General features: G+C 50.5%; 1 protein-coding gene across 1 annotated transcript in view; it reads right to left on the bottom strand.

The window, feature by feature from the left end:
• DLGAP2 (DLG associated protein 2) overlaps positions 1-16,907 on the bottom strand; it is a 401,616-nt gene that overhangs the window by 197,567 nt on the left and 187,142 nt on the right. The window contains 1 exon segment of the mRNA XM_034652370.1: positions 5,171-5,236. Within this exon segment, the coding sequence (XP_034508261.1) occupies positions 5,171-5,236 (66 nt within the window).

Here is a 16,907-nt window from a genome sequence, read left to right as displayed (position 1 = left end):
CGCAGGGCAGGGGTGGGGTCTGCAACAGTGGTTCCCATTGAGGACGGCTTTGCCCCGAGGGGACACCTGGCGACAGGTGTAGAAAGCATCTTCGATGGCCACGCACTGGGGCCCGGGGGACGTGCGTGGCATCTCCTGTGCAGAGGCCGAGATGCCCTGACCCAGTGGCGCCCCCGCAGAGTCACGTGCCCTAGTGCGAACAGTCCGAGATGGGGCCAGTGGAACAGAAACCAGCAAATGAGCATCACCTTGGAATATCCTTCTCCCGCATCCTCCTTGGTCCCTCTACCCCTTCAGACTACTTCATGAGTCTCCTGTTCGGCCACACCCCGTGGATCCTGCCCATCACGTGTGTTAGTGCCGGCTTCTTCATACTCATGGGCGCTCCGTGGCTGCCCCTGTGGGAGTGCCCGCCTCATGCATCTACTCAGAGGCTCTGTGCGCGTTGTGCCCCGCAGGCCCTCTGAGTCGGTAAGAGCTGGGACGGCGCACCTGCCGAGTCCCACGTGCCTCTGTGGGGTGAGATGACCGCACAACTGTACAGCTGCGTCTCACTGCCTCTCACCTTCCAGAAGGAGCCTGCCCGCACAGGACAGCGTGTGGTTCCGTAACCAGGGCGCATTTCTTCTGAATGTGAGCTCTTTAATGTCCCTGCATGAACACTGACACTATTCATGTGCTGAGGACCTTTTCTGCCTCTTCTGCACATGTGACAGTGACTGCTGAGGTCACACACTGGGAGGCAGTGTGGCCCCGTGGCCTCCTGGTTCCCACGGGAAGGTGGGAGGAAGCTTGGATGTCCCGGTGCCTGGGGAGGACACAGGGAGGGCGGTGAGTGTTGGAGAGAGGGCTCCAGATGCTCAGGGTGCAGCCGTGAACACACTGTTGCTGTCTTAACAGAAACGTAGCACCATTTCTAGAAGTTTCTTGAGGAAATAAATGGGGACGCCCATCAAGTTACAAAGGTACCCGTCTACAAGATGGCCAGGGTGTTTATAAAAGGATGCAAAATACCAACCTGCAAAGAGGGGGCTCTTTTAAAGTAAGTTTTGTATGCTAGTTCCTATGCCGTGCAGACATGATCGGGGCCCGGGGGCGTCCACTGAATGAGAACACAGCCACAGCACACGTGCCCGCCCCACGGAATGCTCTATGTGCTGGGCATCATCACTCTAGTGTTCAAGCGCCTTTTACAATATGCATAGTTCACCCATTTTCTCCGTGCTGTGTCTCCTACAATATGTACCTCCTATTCTTTGGTATTTGAATCTGCCCTTTGAAAAAGTTCTGCTTTGCAGTTGATTGACCAGTGCAAAATTAGGGTCCACATTACAGTTCTCATAAATACTTATAAACTGCCAACTCTTTGCAACTGATTTAAATATCACACTGGAGAGAATGAAGATAAGGCATTCATAGACAGAACAGCTCCTATCATGGGCCAGTGTCACAAACTTGCTGGCATAGCAATTTAATTTCTGTGCCCAAAGGTCTTCCCTCAGACGTTTCCCCTGGAAAAAGTGGGTTTTTCTCTTCTATTGTAGCCATTGTGAATGTGCTAAATTAATTCACTTTTATCATTGACTTCAGATTAATTTTAAAGAAGCCTTCCTTATCTTCCTATTTTCCATGGCACGTTCCTCCTCATACAATTATTTCCATACCTGATAGTATGTGAGCTTCAGAGCACGCACCGTTAGCTACACCTGTAATGGGTTGCGGCGTGAGCACGGGGGGTGATACTCCTATTCCTTTCCTAAATTCTCTGTCACTAAAGACAGTTTTTGGTCTTTCAGCCAGTGCCGCTCTCCTTTCCCAGAGCTCTGAGAGACTGAGGCCAATGGGGGGAGAAAAGGATGGGAGTTTTGAAGGGAGAAGAGCAAAGGTCGCCTGGCTGCTATGCGGATGGACACAGCCTGTACTGGCCACAGAAAGGACACTCCTTCCACAAGCACAGACCCGAGGGCCCTGCCAAGTGCTCTGCACCTGGATCTGGCACAGTGGACTCGGACAGCTGAGAATTTAAGACAGGAGGGCTGAGAACCCCATCCAGCACAGCCCCTCAATTTACAGAGCAGGACACGGGCAGATTCCATTCACAAAACAGAACCAGGTCCAGAACCAGGTGTGGTGTTTGCTCCTGACTAGTTATTACAGCCCTGGGAACACACGCAGAACTTGTCCCCTCCCGCTGGCGCTCCCATCCCCCCTCCTGGTCCTGTCTCCCGTTCGACCTCCTGTCAAGTATCTGCCCGTGCCCTTCACATCAGTTTTCTCCACCCTAGGGGCACATGCGGGGCACACACACAGCAAACACGAGAGGCAGCCTCGCATCAGCACGTGTAGGCATGGGAACCAGGTCTCAGTATTTGTGATACTTCCCCTGGTAGCACTGGCTGGTGACAACCACAGTTGAGACCCACTGTCCCGGGCAATGTGCTGAAAATGATCACTGGAACCATACGCATGTCCGTGACCCCGGGCGACCTGGGTCCTAACACACCTTCCCGCCACCGTCCACACTACACCTGCCCACTCCCCTCCTCCTGCTGGGAAACCGGATGTGTGTCTGAGAGCTCCTTATGGCCAACGTCCCCAGTCCTCTTCTTCCTTTCTGACCAAAGCCTCCACAATCTGACTGTCCCTTGACATTCTAGGAATCACCAGCCCCTCACGGCCAGACTGTAGAAACATCTCACCAAACACTTTCTGTCCCTAAACAGTACGCAGGTTCCTCAAAACAAAATTGAAAGTAGAATTACCATATGATTCGGCAATTCTACTCCTGGGTGCACCCCCCAAAGGTAAGTGCAAGGTCCTGAAGAGAATTTGTACATCCAGCATCATTATTCCTCCGAGACTGGAGGTGGAGGCAAACCGAGTACCCGTTATGGATGAACAGATAAGCTAGATGTGGTCTGTCCGTACGGTGGAATGTCATGCAGCCTTGAGAAGGAGCAAGACTGTCATTTGCTACGACATGGGTGACAAGAAAAGCCGGTCACAGCAGAACCACTACTGTGGGAGCCCACTCAGAGCGGGAGCCTAAGACGGTCACACCCAGAGCAGCAGAGGGCAGGATGCTGGTCACCGTGGTGGGGGAGGGGAGCTACTGGCTCATGGGTGCACAGGGTCTGTTGAGGAAGCTGGAGAGTCCTGGGGGTGGGGGTGGTGACAGTTACCTAACAACATGAACGCATTCCATGCCCCTGAATGTACACTTAAAAATGGCCAAAATGGTCAACTTTACGTCGTGCATATTTTACCAAATACAAAGAATACTTTCTGTCCGTGCACTCCAGCCTGACCCTCCACACGGGCACCCTCTCTGTGAACACAGCCCCGGGAAGTGGCCCCGTGCAGGCACCAACTCAGGCTGCGGGTCCGCGATGTTGCCAGCGAGATGCGTGGATCCCTTCAACCCCCTGTACCTATTTGCCCACACTCAGCTCACGTGACTATGGCACAAATTTAAACTCTGAGTCCAGGACTCGGCAGTAAGAACTTGGGTAGGACCTGTGTTTCCAGTGTGATTCCCACAACCTCGTGTTTAGTTTTGTGCCACTGCTCGGTTATCTGTGCCCTTCCCGTGCTGCTGACCCCTGTTAACACCCAGGGTGCCACATGCCAGCTGAGAAGGGGCACCTATCTTGCCCAAGGTGGACGCCACCCGGCCCTGGCTCTCCCTGTGATCCCCCCAGACAGTGGACGTGTCAGCCTTGAATCCCCGCTGGCCACAAAAACATGGCTTGAAGACACACACTCTTCATTTCATCTGTTTTGGCACGCCTCCCCCCTTCTAAGAGACTCTTGCAGGAAAGAACTGGCACCACAGACACAATCATGACATCAAAACTGTTCACAGTGCACGATGCAGGTGACCTACCTCCAAAGTCCCAGGGGACTGTGGATTAAAAGTCGAATGAATCGTGTACTCCCTGGGCGCCTCTCTAGACCTGCTTGCTAGTGACTGTCACCAGAGTGGAAGAGAATTCAAATGAGAAAGCTGGGACAGCTTTCTAGTAAGAAGTGAGGATGGTTCAGTTTGCATATTTCTGAGTAAAGAAAGGCTTGTTTAGGAGGGCATGTTAGAAGTGCATTTTGGGCTCCAACACAGTGCAAACTGTGCTGTTATTCTTTTAGAAATATACCTATGTTCATAATTTAACTGAAAACAAATTTTTTTTGCCTTTCTTTTTCTTTAAAAGAAATCAGTTTTTTACAAATGGACTCCCTCCATTTACAATATTATTCTTTAAGCCAATCAAATGGGCAACAGATTCATTGGCTGATTGTCTGAAATCAATTAAGAAAAATTCAAATTCAAATAGGAATCATCCTTTTGATCCATAATTCAGCCCTGAGTGCTATGACAGCACAGGGTCGTCAGTGATCTGGGAGAGGAGCTGGTGATCTTTCAGGCCGGTGACAGCCATGGTAGATGAGGGTCCAAGACCTTGGAGCCATAGGTGGGGGATATTTTCTCACTTACTGTTGGCTCACATATCTTACAGAAACACTGGCTCCTTTTCACATAGCTGTGATCCACGTCAAGTGACCACGGCCAAAGGTGGCACTAGGTTTATTGCATCTGTGATGGTATAAAAATGAAATTTCCACATGACTCTAACCAGCACCGGGGAAAATGTGCCATGACAGTAATTTGGAGCGCCCTTGCAGGAAAGCACATGCTTGCACTCAGCACCCAGACGCCAGTGCATGCCAGGCTGGCCCGCAGCAATCAGCGGTCTATGGCAGGTGAAAAGCCACGTAAAACACCGTGAATGAAGACTTCTTCCCTTCCTTGGATACACTCAGAGGAAGTTTGAGTCATGAAGGAGCAAGGGAGAGAGGTGCCATTTCACACGTGCATCGATTATGCTACTAAGTGCTTTCATCATTATTCATAATGATTACCTGTCTTAATAATTAGTCTACAATGATCTGGAGCAAATGTGTTCTCACCTATAGCTTCTATATGCTTTACAAATTATTTAAAACGTTCACCACAGCTCATTCAGTTCTTTAAATTAGGGCATGCTGAAGTCACACACATGCTTCAACCACTGTGGGGGGAGGGATCCCATCTCTGAGTGCAGAGTTGCCCGGCCCAGGGCGTGCCCGGCTGTGTCTAACCTCTGCATGACCAGGGCTGAGGTGCGTACTCTACCTAGTTCCTCCTCTGCCGGCCCCGGAAAGCTGATGCCCGGCTGGACCAGGTCCCCGCCCTCTTCCTCTGCAAGAGAGAAACAGAGTCATTCTTTAGTACGTTCAGGGGTAGACGGCCGTTAGCTCAGTGCATCTCCAACACTCTTCACCCAGATGCCCAAACACCAGAGACTCTTCATAGTTGCTCAAAGGCCACGGCTCAGAGCTGCGTGCAGGCGCCAACTTGGGCATCATGTCTGCAGTTCTCAGCTCTACCTCGGGGTAATCAATAGTCAATAATCAAGCTGAGCTCTACACAGATTTATGAGACTTTGTCTGCAGAGTTGGCCATGCTCTGCATCCCATGGCCATGTCCCACTACCGGAATCCCCCACAAGCGCTGCGCTGCCCAGGATGATGCTTCCCCTCTTGCCCAGAAAGTTCTAGAATGAGGCCTCCTTCACCAATATTGAAAGCTTGCAGTTGCCACGTTAATGCTTAATATTAGTTAATCTTAGGTGAGGTTCTTCCCAAACAAGAATTTTGTTTCCTTCCATTGGGAGAACACTTTGGGTTCATGTCACTAGCACTGATTTTCAATTGCTCGCTTGCATATATTGCAAATGCAGACACGATGTTCTTAAAGGGACGTCATCATGTAAGGGTGAAAGGTCTTGGGGGATCATCTAGCACAGGCCTGCCCTTCCCAGAGGGGGAGGCAGAGGCCAGAGAGATGCAGAGAGCTACATTCTCTACCCAGCTGCCCCCCACGGAGCTGGGTTAGACAAGCCTGGCGGTCCCTGCCCGCCTCTGTCAGCTGCCCTGGGTTCCACCTGTGTGGCCCCGGGGTCCTCAACCCCACACAGAATCAGAAGTGAGAGGTGTAGACAGCTGGTGTCCCCATGGGGGTAGGCAGCTTCAAGTAAGGACTCTTCTGGAAATACATCATGTATATAATATATATGTCATCATTTTGGCACGTATTCCATAAACATAATTTTCCATGTGCATTTATGCAGGCTTTCAATATTCATGAATGAGTTTTGAGGCAAATATTCCACATTTACATCCTGCCAGTAATAGTAAATACGGTTAGCCACGCTATAGTCTGCAAAAGGAGTCATTCTGGGGCATTGCGATCAAACCCACATAGGCTGTCTCCATCTTCAATCCAGCAAATTGGCATTTTCTGTATCTTTACAAGATGCTAAGAAAGGTCGGCAATGGGAGATGCTCGCCGACCTCTCACGCAAATCTGCAGTAGAATTTCATCTTAGGGGACCTCCAGCCATTGCTCTTAAAAGTGATACAAACTTTTATATATGAATAATAAAGGTCTTAACTGGGCTAAGTATTTTACAAGACAGCCTATTAAAATTATTTAGTGTGATTTGACCACGGCCTGTCTCCGCACGGCTAATGCAGCTTTGCACACTTTGAGGCTGTGTCTCCCTGCTAATGAATGGTCTAGTCCAGTACCGGCCAGTCAGATGACCACATGAGGTAGGATGTGAAAGCAGAGATGCCTACGTTTTCATTTGTTTAGAAATATAATGCAATATAATGCACAGTTCTAATTAAATACAGTTGCCATGGGGACCATGGTCACGTGGTCTGTGTGGCCAGCTTGAAAGCAGCCTGCATTAGTCGGGGAAGCCTGGAATTAGCAGAATAAATCCAAACAACCCACCTTCCATTTCAGATTATGTCTTCCGTGCCTTAAACACACATATACACAGCAGAGACAGGGCAAGCGTCAACACAATGACTTAGAAGGACGCGTTCACGTGGTGCTGGTTGTTGAACTCACAAGTACAACAGGTCAGCTAACACACACATACCAAGCACACGCAGGCCGTCGACAGAACGCTCACACGAGCCCACAAAGCCTAGCATTCACATAGAGTGCGAGCTCCGCCGTGTAATCACCCTGCATCTGGACCCGGGGACCCATCTCATTATTTCGAGAACCATCCTCCCCAGATGACAGTGAGTCGGTGTGAAGGTCAGTCCTAAGCTTTAAGGGTAGGAATGATTAACTGCATGCTTTGCCTCTGCTCCTGTCATTTATCAGACAGACTGAGATAAAACGAGGACTAGAAGCAACTCAACTAAGGAAAACCTTCACAGTTAGAAAAAAAAAAATAGGATATGGGCTGAGGGCAAATGCAGCCAAACAACATTTGGCTTTGCTTCGCAGCAGATAGAGCTGCACGTTCAAAGTGCGCGCCGGTGTAATTAGGTCACAGTCCTGCCTCACCCTGCCAGGCCCTTTCAGCGTCAGTGTGGTCGCTGAGTGTACCCTTTCTCACAGTCCAGAACCTCACCCAGACCGCCATGCCGCTGAGACGTGCGGGCCCCCCCGCCCTTCCCAGAGTCTTCCCCGGGTGCCAGTGGACGTGCGAGGCGGGACAAGCTAAGTTCATGCAGCACCAGGGCCGCGGGCTACACTGCGCCCCTCTGACGGCCCCACTGATGCGGCATCTGCAAACCTGTCCGGATGCAGGCTCATGCCCTCAGGTGTCCCTCTTCCGCCCAGTCCGTGCTGAGGACGGAACTCTGCCCCTCCGATGTCACACAGACAAGTGTCAGCCGAGCAGCAAGCGTGCGTGGGTGTGGGGGGCAGCAGCTCTGTGGGCTCTGCACTCAGACCTTCCGAGCCGCCGGGCGGTGAGCCGCCTAGACCCAGCGTCTTGGTTTCCCACCATCCACGTTAACCCTGCCGCGGCCAGGAGGGGCCGAAACAGGGCAGCGTGAGGTGCCAGACGAGTCGGTGCTGGAAAACGAGGCAGGCCTTTGTCTGATCTCATGTTCAAACTTCCATCGCATTTTCTTAGCAAAAATAGAAGTGTGCCATAGACGTAAACATCTTGGAAACCCTCCACAATGCACTGAAATGCATCTCATGAGTTTGGTCTTCGCTGTCATGACCCCTGAAGGGACCCGCCTGCTTCGGGCTGGGCACTCAAAACCCCTCCGACTGAACCCACCTTATGAGCTATTTGTCTTTGATACCAAAACCTGATGACATCAGCGCCTTCTGACATGTGACCCAGTGCGGCTGCTGCACGATCTCGGGATGAGCACAAGCAGGCGTTTTTGGTTCTGTGTCATGGTGCGTCTTCAGAGCCAACGCCTGATTTCACGTGTGTGCGGCGTGTCTGAGCTGAGCACCTCTGTTTGGAGGCATCAGCAACGAGTGACCCTGCATTTCATAAGGACCTGACCTATGAAGCCCTACTGATTTCCACCTCTGGGTGTTTAAACCCTCTTGTATGGGTACAAATCACTCCTTTCGGGTGCAGAATGGTTGCCTCCAATCACACTACCCTGGAATTGACAATAAGAAACAGGAAAGGCTTCAAAATAGTAGGTCGAAGGAAAAACAATCTTTGTATATGAAAAGGGAAATTGCTCATAAGAAAGCATTGGATTTCTTGGTGGAAAGGACTATAATACTGTTTTTACCCCATTAACACCAAGAAAACAAAACCCCGGCTTTAACCCACCATGCTTGGACTCCACCCCCATTTCCTGCCCCTGACAGCGTTTCCATGAATGTATTATGTTATCGATCGATGTACCCCCTGGCTTCCCATGGCAGCGAGAGGGTGGACACGTGACCTTCCCAACTGAGCGATGAAGTGGCTGCCCCTGTCCCCTCCAAAACCCTGACGTCCACACTGCACGTCGGAGCACAAGCCACTACTGGGACACTCTCATTCCCAAATGTGACCTAACCAGAGCCCCAAACTACGAATCGTGCAGAGATGGGATGCATGTGAGGAGGGCTGTGGGCCTCCGCGTCCGCTCTGGCAGCACCCGTGGGGCTCCTTGGCACAACCCCAGGGCTGAAGGGCACACGTGGCGTCCGGGAGCAGCAGGACAATGGAAGCCAGCCTCATCTCCGTCTGAAGAAGACAGTCACTTCCTTTTATTGTTGGGACGGGAGGCTCTGCTCCAATGGGAGTAGAATTGGAAGATTTACTATTAAATGTAGGTTTCAACATCCAGCTGATGTCCCCAAGACCATTCCTGGCCCCCACACAGCACCCAGCAGATTCCAGGTCTTCCCTCGGGGTCAGTCCCACTCCAAGTCTGTTCTGTTCCTTTTCCAACCCTGGAGCCCATCATGGCTCACAGAGGCCTTGACCAGGTCATGGGCCTCCTTGCCCCCGGGTCTCACTGCCTCTGTCCATCTGGCATCTGCACACTTGTGTCCTCTTGCATGTCCCTCTCCGCTCAGAGATTTATCCCCCTTGCTCATGTGGGGTCTGCTCAGATCCCCCAACATCAGTCTCCCCCAGGAACACCACCCACGACTCTTTACAGGATGGGGACTGGGTGGAGGCTGGTGGTCAAGTTACCGGGCCTACCTGTGTAGATGTTTCCTGACCATGTGGCCGAGATCAGGAAATTCCTCCTGACAGATAGAAAGGGGCCTTGAGGGGTCACTGGTGTTATCCGTGCGGGCACAGTGACACCCCCCGAGTGCGAGGCAGTCACAGGCTTCAGGCACGACACATGGCAGTTGCTCCCAGGACTCTGTGAACTCCGTTGAGGAAGTTAAGTAGCCCACGAAGTTTGGCACTCCAAAAGTCTCCCAGTTTCTAGATTCTTCCCATTCTTTAGAAGTTTACTTTTAAAAAAAGCATACTCAAGCCTGCATTTTAGCCGTTTCCCTAATGACGGGATTTGAAGTCTGCTTAAATTAAGAATTCATTTCTGCTCTGTTAGGACAAAGACACTGATTAGCCTTAATGTTCGCTTCCCTTCTATTCCATTCACAGCTGTGCCATTCAGCCGCTGCCACGATGATTACTAATGGCTTTTCTCTGAAAGCCACAGATACGCTCACGATTTTAATTTTGGACCCAGGATCAAGTCTCAGCAGAAGCTGCCCTTAAAGTCTACAGAACTCTCACTCATAGTTAAGTGTCACTTAAGTCTGGCGTCCTGCTAAGAGAACAATGCAAAGTCGCTAATGAGTCAACCCCAGCCCAACTCAGGGTGACAACAAAGGGCTCTGCAAACAGGTGGCGGCGTGAGCATTTGCGATGCTCTGGAGGGGTGTGCAGTCGCAGGCACAGCCCTGCCTCCAGGCCTGGAGGCTCAGGAGCTCAGCTCACCACCCCCCTTCCCTCATGTGAGTTACAAATGCGTCTTCCAAGGAGTTCAGTTATGACTAATAGCAGCAACCACTGTTGAATTGCTCTGGACCTGGGAAAAAGATTAAAAAATGCTGAAGTAAAAAGCAGACCGTTTGTTATTTAAATATCTGAAAGCTTTCAGATGAAACGGTACCTGTCTACTGCTAAAGTTGAACACCATTCACTTCAAAAGTGACATCAATTGTATTTTAAATAATATGTTTTAAATCTAAATTCCAAACGAATGCAGTGTTAAATCCTTGGCACTACTTTCTGTATTTAATAAGGTTTTATGGCAAAGTTTGCTTGAAGATTTGCCTATCATGTTTAAACTGGAAATACTACTTTAAAGACAGAGAGAAGGGCATTTTATGAAGCTTAGGAAAACCTGGCCTTTGCACCTGGGGTTACCACTGAGCGTACTGCGTGATGTGATGTCTCCGAGATCAGCACAACCCATTCTGTGTCTTTGACAGACGGGTCATTCTAACGCTCGCTCATGGGAAGTCCCTGGGTACGGAGGCCCCATGACATGCAGAACGCCCAGTTAGATTCAAGTTCAGATACTCAAAGAATAATTTTGTTTGTTATCCCTACGCAATACCTGTCGTTTGTCTGAAATTCAAATTTACGAAGGCACTCTGTGCTTTTATTGGCTCAGTGTTGGCTTGATACTCCCAAGAAGAGGCTCAGGCCTCATTCCTGGAGACCCCGGCTCAGCTGGTCCATTTCACAGCACCGGAGCCCAGTCTCGTGTGCAGCCAGGGTGGAGAACCACTCACTTGGTGGAATGAACCAAAGTAATGGATGAAAGGCCCTGATTCTACCTTCTCCTCCTCCGACTAAAAACAGCAGACCTGACATCCAACCCCAACGGGCCAGTGTGGCCAGCCGTGGCCAGCGTTTGTGGGCTGCAGGGGCACCCAGCACAGCCCCACGGTGTGCAGGTGCTCCTGGAATTACCGGCTTCGTGTGAAGACAGGGAATGGGACCCTCCACCTGCTACCTCTCCCTCGCAATCTCTTTGTTACACCACCTGCTGTCTAGAGTGGAGTTCCTTCGGCATTTTAACATTCAAATAAGCCACGATGTTAACTTTTCAATACTCCTAAATTCTGTATTTGACATGTTGTCTTAATTTGCTACACAGGATGGGTATCTGGCGTCTGGATTTGCCTGTTCATCCCCCCACGGGACGACCTCCACGCCGCGTGTCACATGCTCCGAGTGCAGGACAAGCAAACGTTCGGTTATGACCGTGCCTTGCCAGGGACTTCACACAAGTCGCTACAGATATGCGGCAAAGTGGATCAAGGCAGAACGGTTCCATACACCTCGGTACAAAGCGTAGAGCGTGGGAGACCTTTCCACTATTCTGTAGAAGTTCCGGATGCAATGCTCACGAGAAAAGCGGTGTGCAAATTCCGTGCACTTCAGGATCCTTGCTGTGCTTGGAGGAAGGATGGGAGGCATTTATCACGATGCCCACGGGCACGTCTCTGATTACAGGATGACAGTGACCTTTGGTTCTCCTCTAAAGTTCCTGTGCTCTGCGGATCTTTTTCGACCAGTGGATAGTGTTTTAGAAGTACAACCGAAACAACGGTGCAGCCTCCCTGTGACTGTCCTTCTTTATCAGGTGAGACGGTCTGGAAGGAGGAGGATGGCGGATGCTGAGCTGGGAGCTGGTGCGGTTCCTGCCCCGAGGCTCTTGGTGACCCCAACCCAGGTAAACCAGAAGCCCATGAGCGGCGCGCAGGCAGCTCCCAGTCCAGCACGGAAACCTGCTCTCCAGACATTCACAGTGTGTAGGCCACACACAGAAGCAATAGTGCGGAGTGTCTTCTTAGCTGCCCGTCTGTGACACACTCAGGCTTCTTGGGCATCGACGAAGGTGGCTTTGGAGCATAATCCTGAGAATGGTTGCACCTGAGCTCCTTGCAGACCCTGAACACGGCGCAGGGGGTAAAGGTAGAGATCATCGCGCTGTGTGTCGCGAGGCCCCATCAGGCCTTTCCATCCTGGGAACTCCTTCAGAAGGACAGTGTGCAGTGTTCGTAGCTACACAGAGGCCATGCCCACAGTGACCCACTGGCCCCAAACCAGGCCCCCGGCCCCTCGACGCCCCTTTCTTCAGACACACAGCCTGTTGCCTCCACTCAACCACTGAGCACAGACCCTTGCCTTGGAGGAGGCCGCTCGGTATCTGAACGCCGAAGATAAAATGCTATTATACTCATTTTGTAAATGAGGAGGGGGAGCTCAGGGATTTCAGGTAATTAACCTAAAATCCTAGGAGGCACGCCTGACATTTAACACTATATTAGTTTAGGGCATACAATAGAATGATTCAGTATTTGCACACTCTGCAAATGATGATCACTGTACGGCCGGTTGCCAGCCATCGCCACACATGGTTACAGAACACCTCAGTGACAACACTCCCACGGCCACGCCATGGAGGTGCTGAGGCTAGACCCGGGGCCCCACCCTACTCTCTGGCTCTGGAGTCCACGTCTTCCCAGGCTGCATACCAGCATCTGCTGCTCACCTGTCAGCCAGAACCCCCGCAGACACTCTTGGAAAGACGATGGGGAGACGACTGTGTGCCTGGCACCACTTCTTCTTGGCTTTCTGTGCCCTTCAAAGGTGTCCATGTGCCCACTGTCCTCCATCTCCTCCCTAAGCGCTTTTTCTGGAATCAAAATCTGGGCTCAGAAAAGAGCTATGACTAACTTGTTCATACTAAAATGTAAATGGATGTCAGTAAGCCTTCCCCAAGCACCCACACTGCATCCTGTTCTGCCTGATGGTGGCCAGTGCCAGGAACTGTGTCCCCACTCGGAGCCACGAAGTGTGAAGTGTAGCCTGCTTTTCTGGGGACAGTTTCAAAAGGATCCTTGAGTCTTCTTCCCCAGGCCACACCACACAGCAGCCATGAGAGGCCCAGGCCTATTGGGAATTTCTGACTCTGCCCGAGGACCGAATACTGAGTGCATCCTGGCGTAGTCCTACCTTATTAAAATTCCTCCTCAAAGCATCATTGAAAAGACGATATTTTCACACATACTATTGCACTGAACCAAGCATTTCCTGGAAACAGAAATTGAGAGGGATGGTCTCCTGGCTATCAGCCCCACTGCCTCCTTGTCATGTTCGAAAACTGAACACCTGTGGACCTTCATAACAGAAATCCCCACTCGGCAGACCCCTGTTGACTGAGCCTGAATTTGGGGCACGGTAACCCATGCTCGGGGCCCACAGTCTGGAGGAAACTCACACAGAAGCATAGGATTTCTGTCCAGTGATGTGAGTTCACACCGGGCAAAAGCACCATGGGAATTCTTCACGTGGTCACACGGATTAGGTCAGGACTCCACGGGGTAAGTTATTTTTAAAAATGTGTTTTTAACCCCAGTAACTCTGCTTATGATTTATCATGTTCAATTGTTGTACAGATGTGAATACACTGATAATTATATATAAAATGTATCATAAAAATCTGTATATTAAAATATTTCATAGCCAAAATGTTATGCTTATTCTTACTTTCTGAAAGAAAGCAAGTTCAAAAATTTGATTTGTGGGTGGTTGTTTCAGACCCCGAATCTTTGTAAATAGCCACTTTCAGGACTATTTAGCCATAAAACTGAATTTTGATCTATAGCCCCAGGCCTAGCCATTGCTCACTATTTCTTTGGATATTAATAAAAGTGAATAACATTTGTTAAAAAACGACAGATGAAACTGGGTACCTATTATTCATTGACAAATCGTGCCAAAGGCGTCATTCGTCTTGTTTAAATACATCACCCGTCACACAGACTAGCGGGAACCCTAATAGGTACAAGGTTTCACGGCAGCCACCCAGACGGCAATTCATTCTTAAAGCCCTCAGTTTCCAGTTTAACAAATTATGGAGGCCCAACCGAGACGCACTGCAGACGGACGGCACACGCTCCGGCAGCTCGGTTACTTAGTATTGCCTCAATCCACCCAAATGGCCGGTCCTGTGGGGTCCTGGTGACATGAGGGAAGTGGGACCGGGATGGACAGCACCAGGTCCAGCTACCGTACCCTGGTAGTTATCCCGTGATCAGGAGCCACAAATGCGGGTTTTCACACTGTGGCACAAATGCACGATGCTCCCTCGCCACGTTCACGGGCAGCGTGTTTGCCTCCAGCAATTTAGGTTCTGTAGTGAAAATCCCATCTGACGTGGGGCTCTTGGGGGTCACTGAGGAGCCAGAAGAGCAGGGTGATGGGGTCCACAGGGCAGCCCCCTCCCTGGCTCAGGAGCCTCGTCCCAAAGGACGTACAGCACCGGCCTCTGGGGCCAGGCAGACAGCCTCTCACAGGGACCTTCCCCTCCCTGGGGCGGAGCTCTCTCAGAACTCTCTGGAACCCGACAGGCTCCCTCCTAAGTCACAGAGACCCCACAAGCTCGTGTCTCTGAGCAGCTGCCAGAGCAGCTGCCAAAGCTGAGATTTCTGGATTCATCCTCAGGGACTCTGTGCTCCATCTGCCTGAGTCCCGCTGTCCTTACGAACAACTGTGTGGACTGCACAGCTTCCCGGCCGCTCGACGGTGAGGGCCCGCTGGCCCACACCCGGGTAGAAGCATGTGCTCTCTTCTGTGACTGGGACAGGGAACGTGAGCGTTGTCCCCCATCTGTAAAATGAAGAACCTATGGGACGTCCCTGAGCAGAGTACGTGGCACTAACCCGCCTTCAGCGTTAGTTGCCTTCCTCCCTGTCTGTGAAAGCTTCTCCATGAAAACCCAAACAGCTCTCAGGGGAGGCAACGCTGGTGTCCCTTCCCTCCCAAAGTAAGTGACAGCTGAGCCACCTAGGAAGGTCTCCGGGTGGAGCACAGAGCCCAGGTAACGAGGACCAAGAGATGGACGGAAACCTGAAGAACAAAACACAGAGCAGGGATCCTGAAGTTAAAGACTTGATTTTCTGACTTTGTCCTTCATCTGCAAAATGGGCCCATACTTCAGACCATACCCATCTGTCAGCAGTTGAACTTGGGTGCTTTGGAGAAGGACCAGGGAAGTACCAGCCCCACTGAACTGTCTTAGCTCATGCTGATCTTGGAACACAGAGCCTTGGCCATGGTTCATGAGCTGTCTCTACCAGAAAAAGCATCTACTCATGGAATCTACCAAGTACGTGTTTTTCCTACTTCTCTGTCTCATAGGACATGTCATGGCCCTTGCATTTCTCTGCTGGTTTTCCATGAACTTAGAAGATGCATGACTGCTCTTAAAAACATTTTCTGCATTTGGGGCGCCTGGGTGGCTCAGTTCATTGAGCATCTGACTCTTGATTTCAGCTCAGGTTATGATCTCAGGGTCATGAAATTGAGCCCTGTGGTGGGGCTCCGTGTTCAGTGAGGAGTCTGCTTAAGATTCTCCCTCACCCTCTGCCCCTCCTCTCTCTCTCTCTCTCCCTGTCTTTCTCAAATAAATAAATCTTTAAAACAAAATTAAAAAAAAAAACATTTTCTGCTTTTGGGGAATAGGTAAGTCCTGCCTGTGCTTTAAGGTGGAAAAACTTCAGGGAAAACCTGCAATTCATTAACTGTGTTTATCGTGTAGAGCAGGTCTGGCTAATCAACCTAGTCTAAATTGAACTAAAAAAGCTTATAATTAACTGCCAAGATGAGAGAAAAGGAGGACGAAAATAAATTTTTACAGAAAAATAATGGGGCGGCTGCATTAAAATCATCCCAATTCCCAAGGTCCCTTCTGAAGCCTCCTGTCAAGGCGCACTCAGTGTCCCCAGAACTCACGTAGCTCTGGAAGAAAGACCGTGGGGATGCCTGGTGTTAACGCATAATTTCCACCCTCAACCTACTCATTCTTACCAACATTTAAGATTGCATTTCCTTATTGACGTGGCAGCCATGGTGGCAAAATAAAGTTCCAACAGGGCAGATGTAAGGGAGGAAAATGGCAGATAGGTCAGCGGACATATGACTAGTCGCTAAGGGGACAATCCCGCTTTCTGGTGTGTGGAGTATCTGGGTCCCGTCTGATGATTCAGCTTGAGGGCGAGTGCCAGCATCCCAGAAACCACACAATCATCTGTGTCTGCCCCCACTCCTCTAATACGATGATGGACATGGGGGGCTGGGCTGCTCTGTCACGCATCGCCTGTAGGAGATCAGGAACTAATAGCAGGAGTGTTTTCGTATCAAATGCCATGGTCACACAGAAGTCCCCATCAGCTCACAGCTCAGGCCCGTGTCCATCTCACCAGCTGGAGTGAGCAGGAGGAGCCTGGTGACCTCAAAGCACTTTGAATCTGTGGGAAGAGCCCGGTGACCCCAAATCAATGAGAAACTCCTCTGAGTTTCCAGATCGGGGCTCTGCGCTATCACCAAATGATTCAGCCCACATGATAAAATATTACTGCACCATGAAGTATGCTTGAGGTCATCTGGCTTTTCTTAGGGACAGGACTTGCCATGTGTAGGGCTAAGCCACCAGGCTTCTAATTTTTCTTTCTTTTCATGCATCTCTGGGCAGCGAGGAGCTACAGAACTCTAAAATGAGTCTTAAGAATCACCGCTGAACTTTCCTCTGCAAATCTGCGGTACTGA

This window comes from Ailuropoda melanoleuca, unplaced genomic scaffold (assembly GCF_002007445.2).
Source record: "Ailuropoda melanoleuca isolate Jingjing unplaced genomic scaffold, ASM200744v2 unplaced-scaffold5920, whole genome shotgun sequence".
Lineage (NCBI taxonomy): Eukaryota > Metazoa > Chordata > Mammalia > Carnivora > Ursidae > Ailuropoda > Ailuropoda melanoleuca.
Note: the sequence above shows the minus strand (reverse complement) of the source record. Positions and strands in the feature narration are given on the sequence as shown.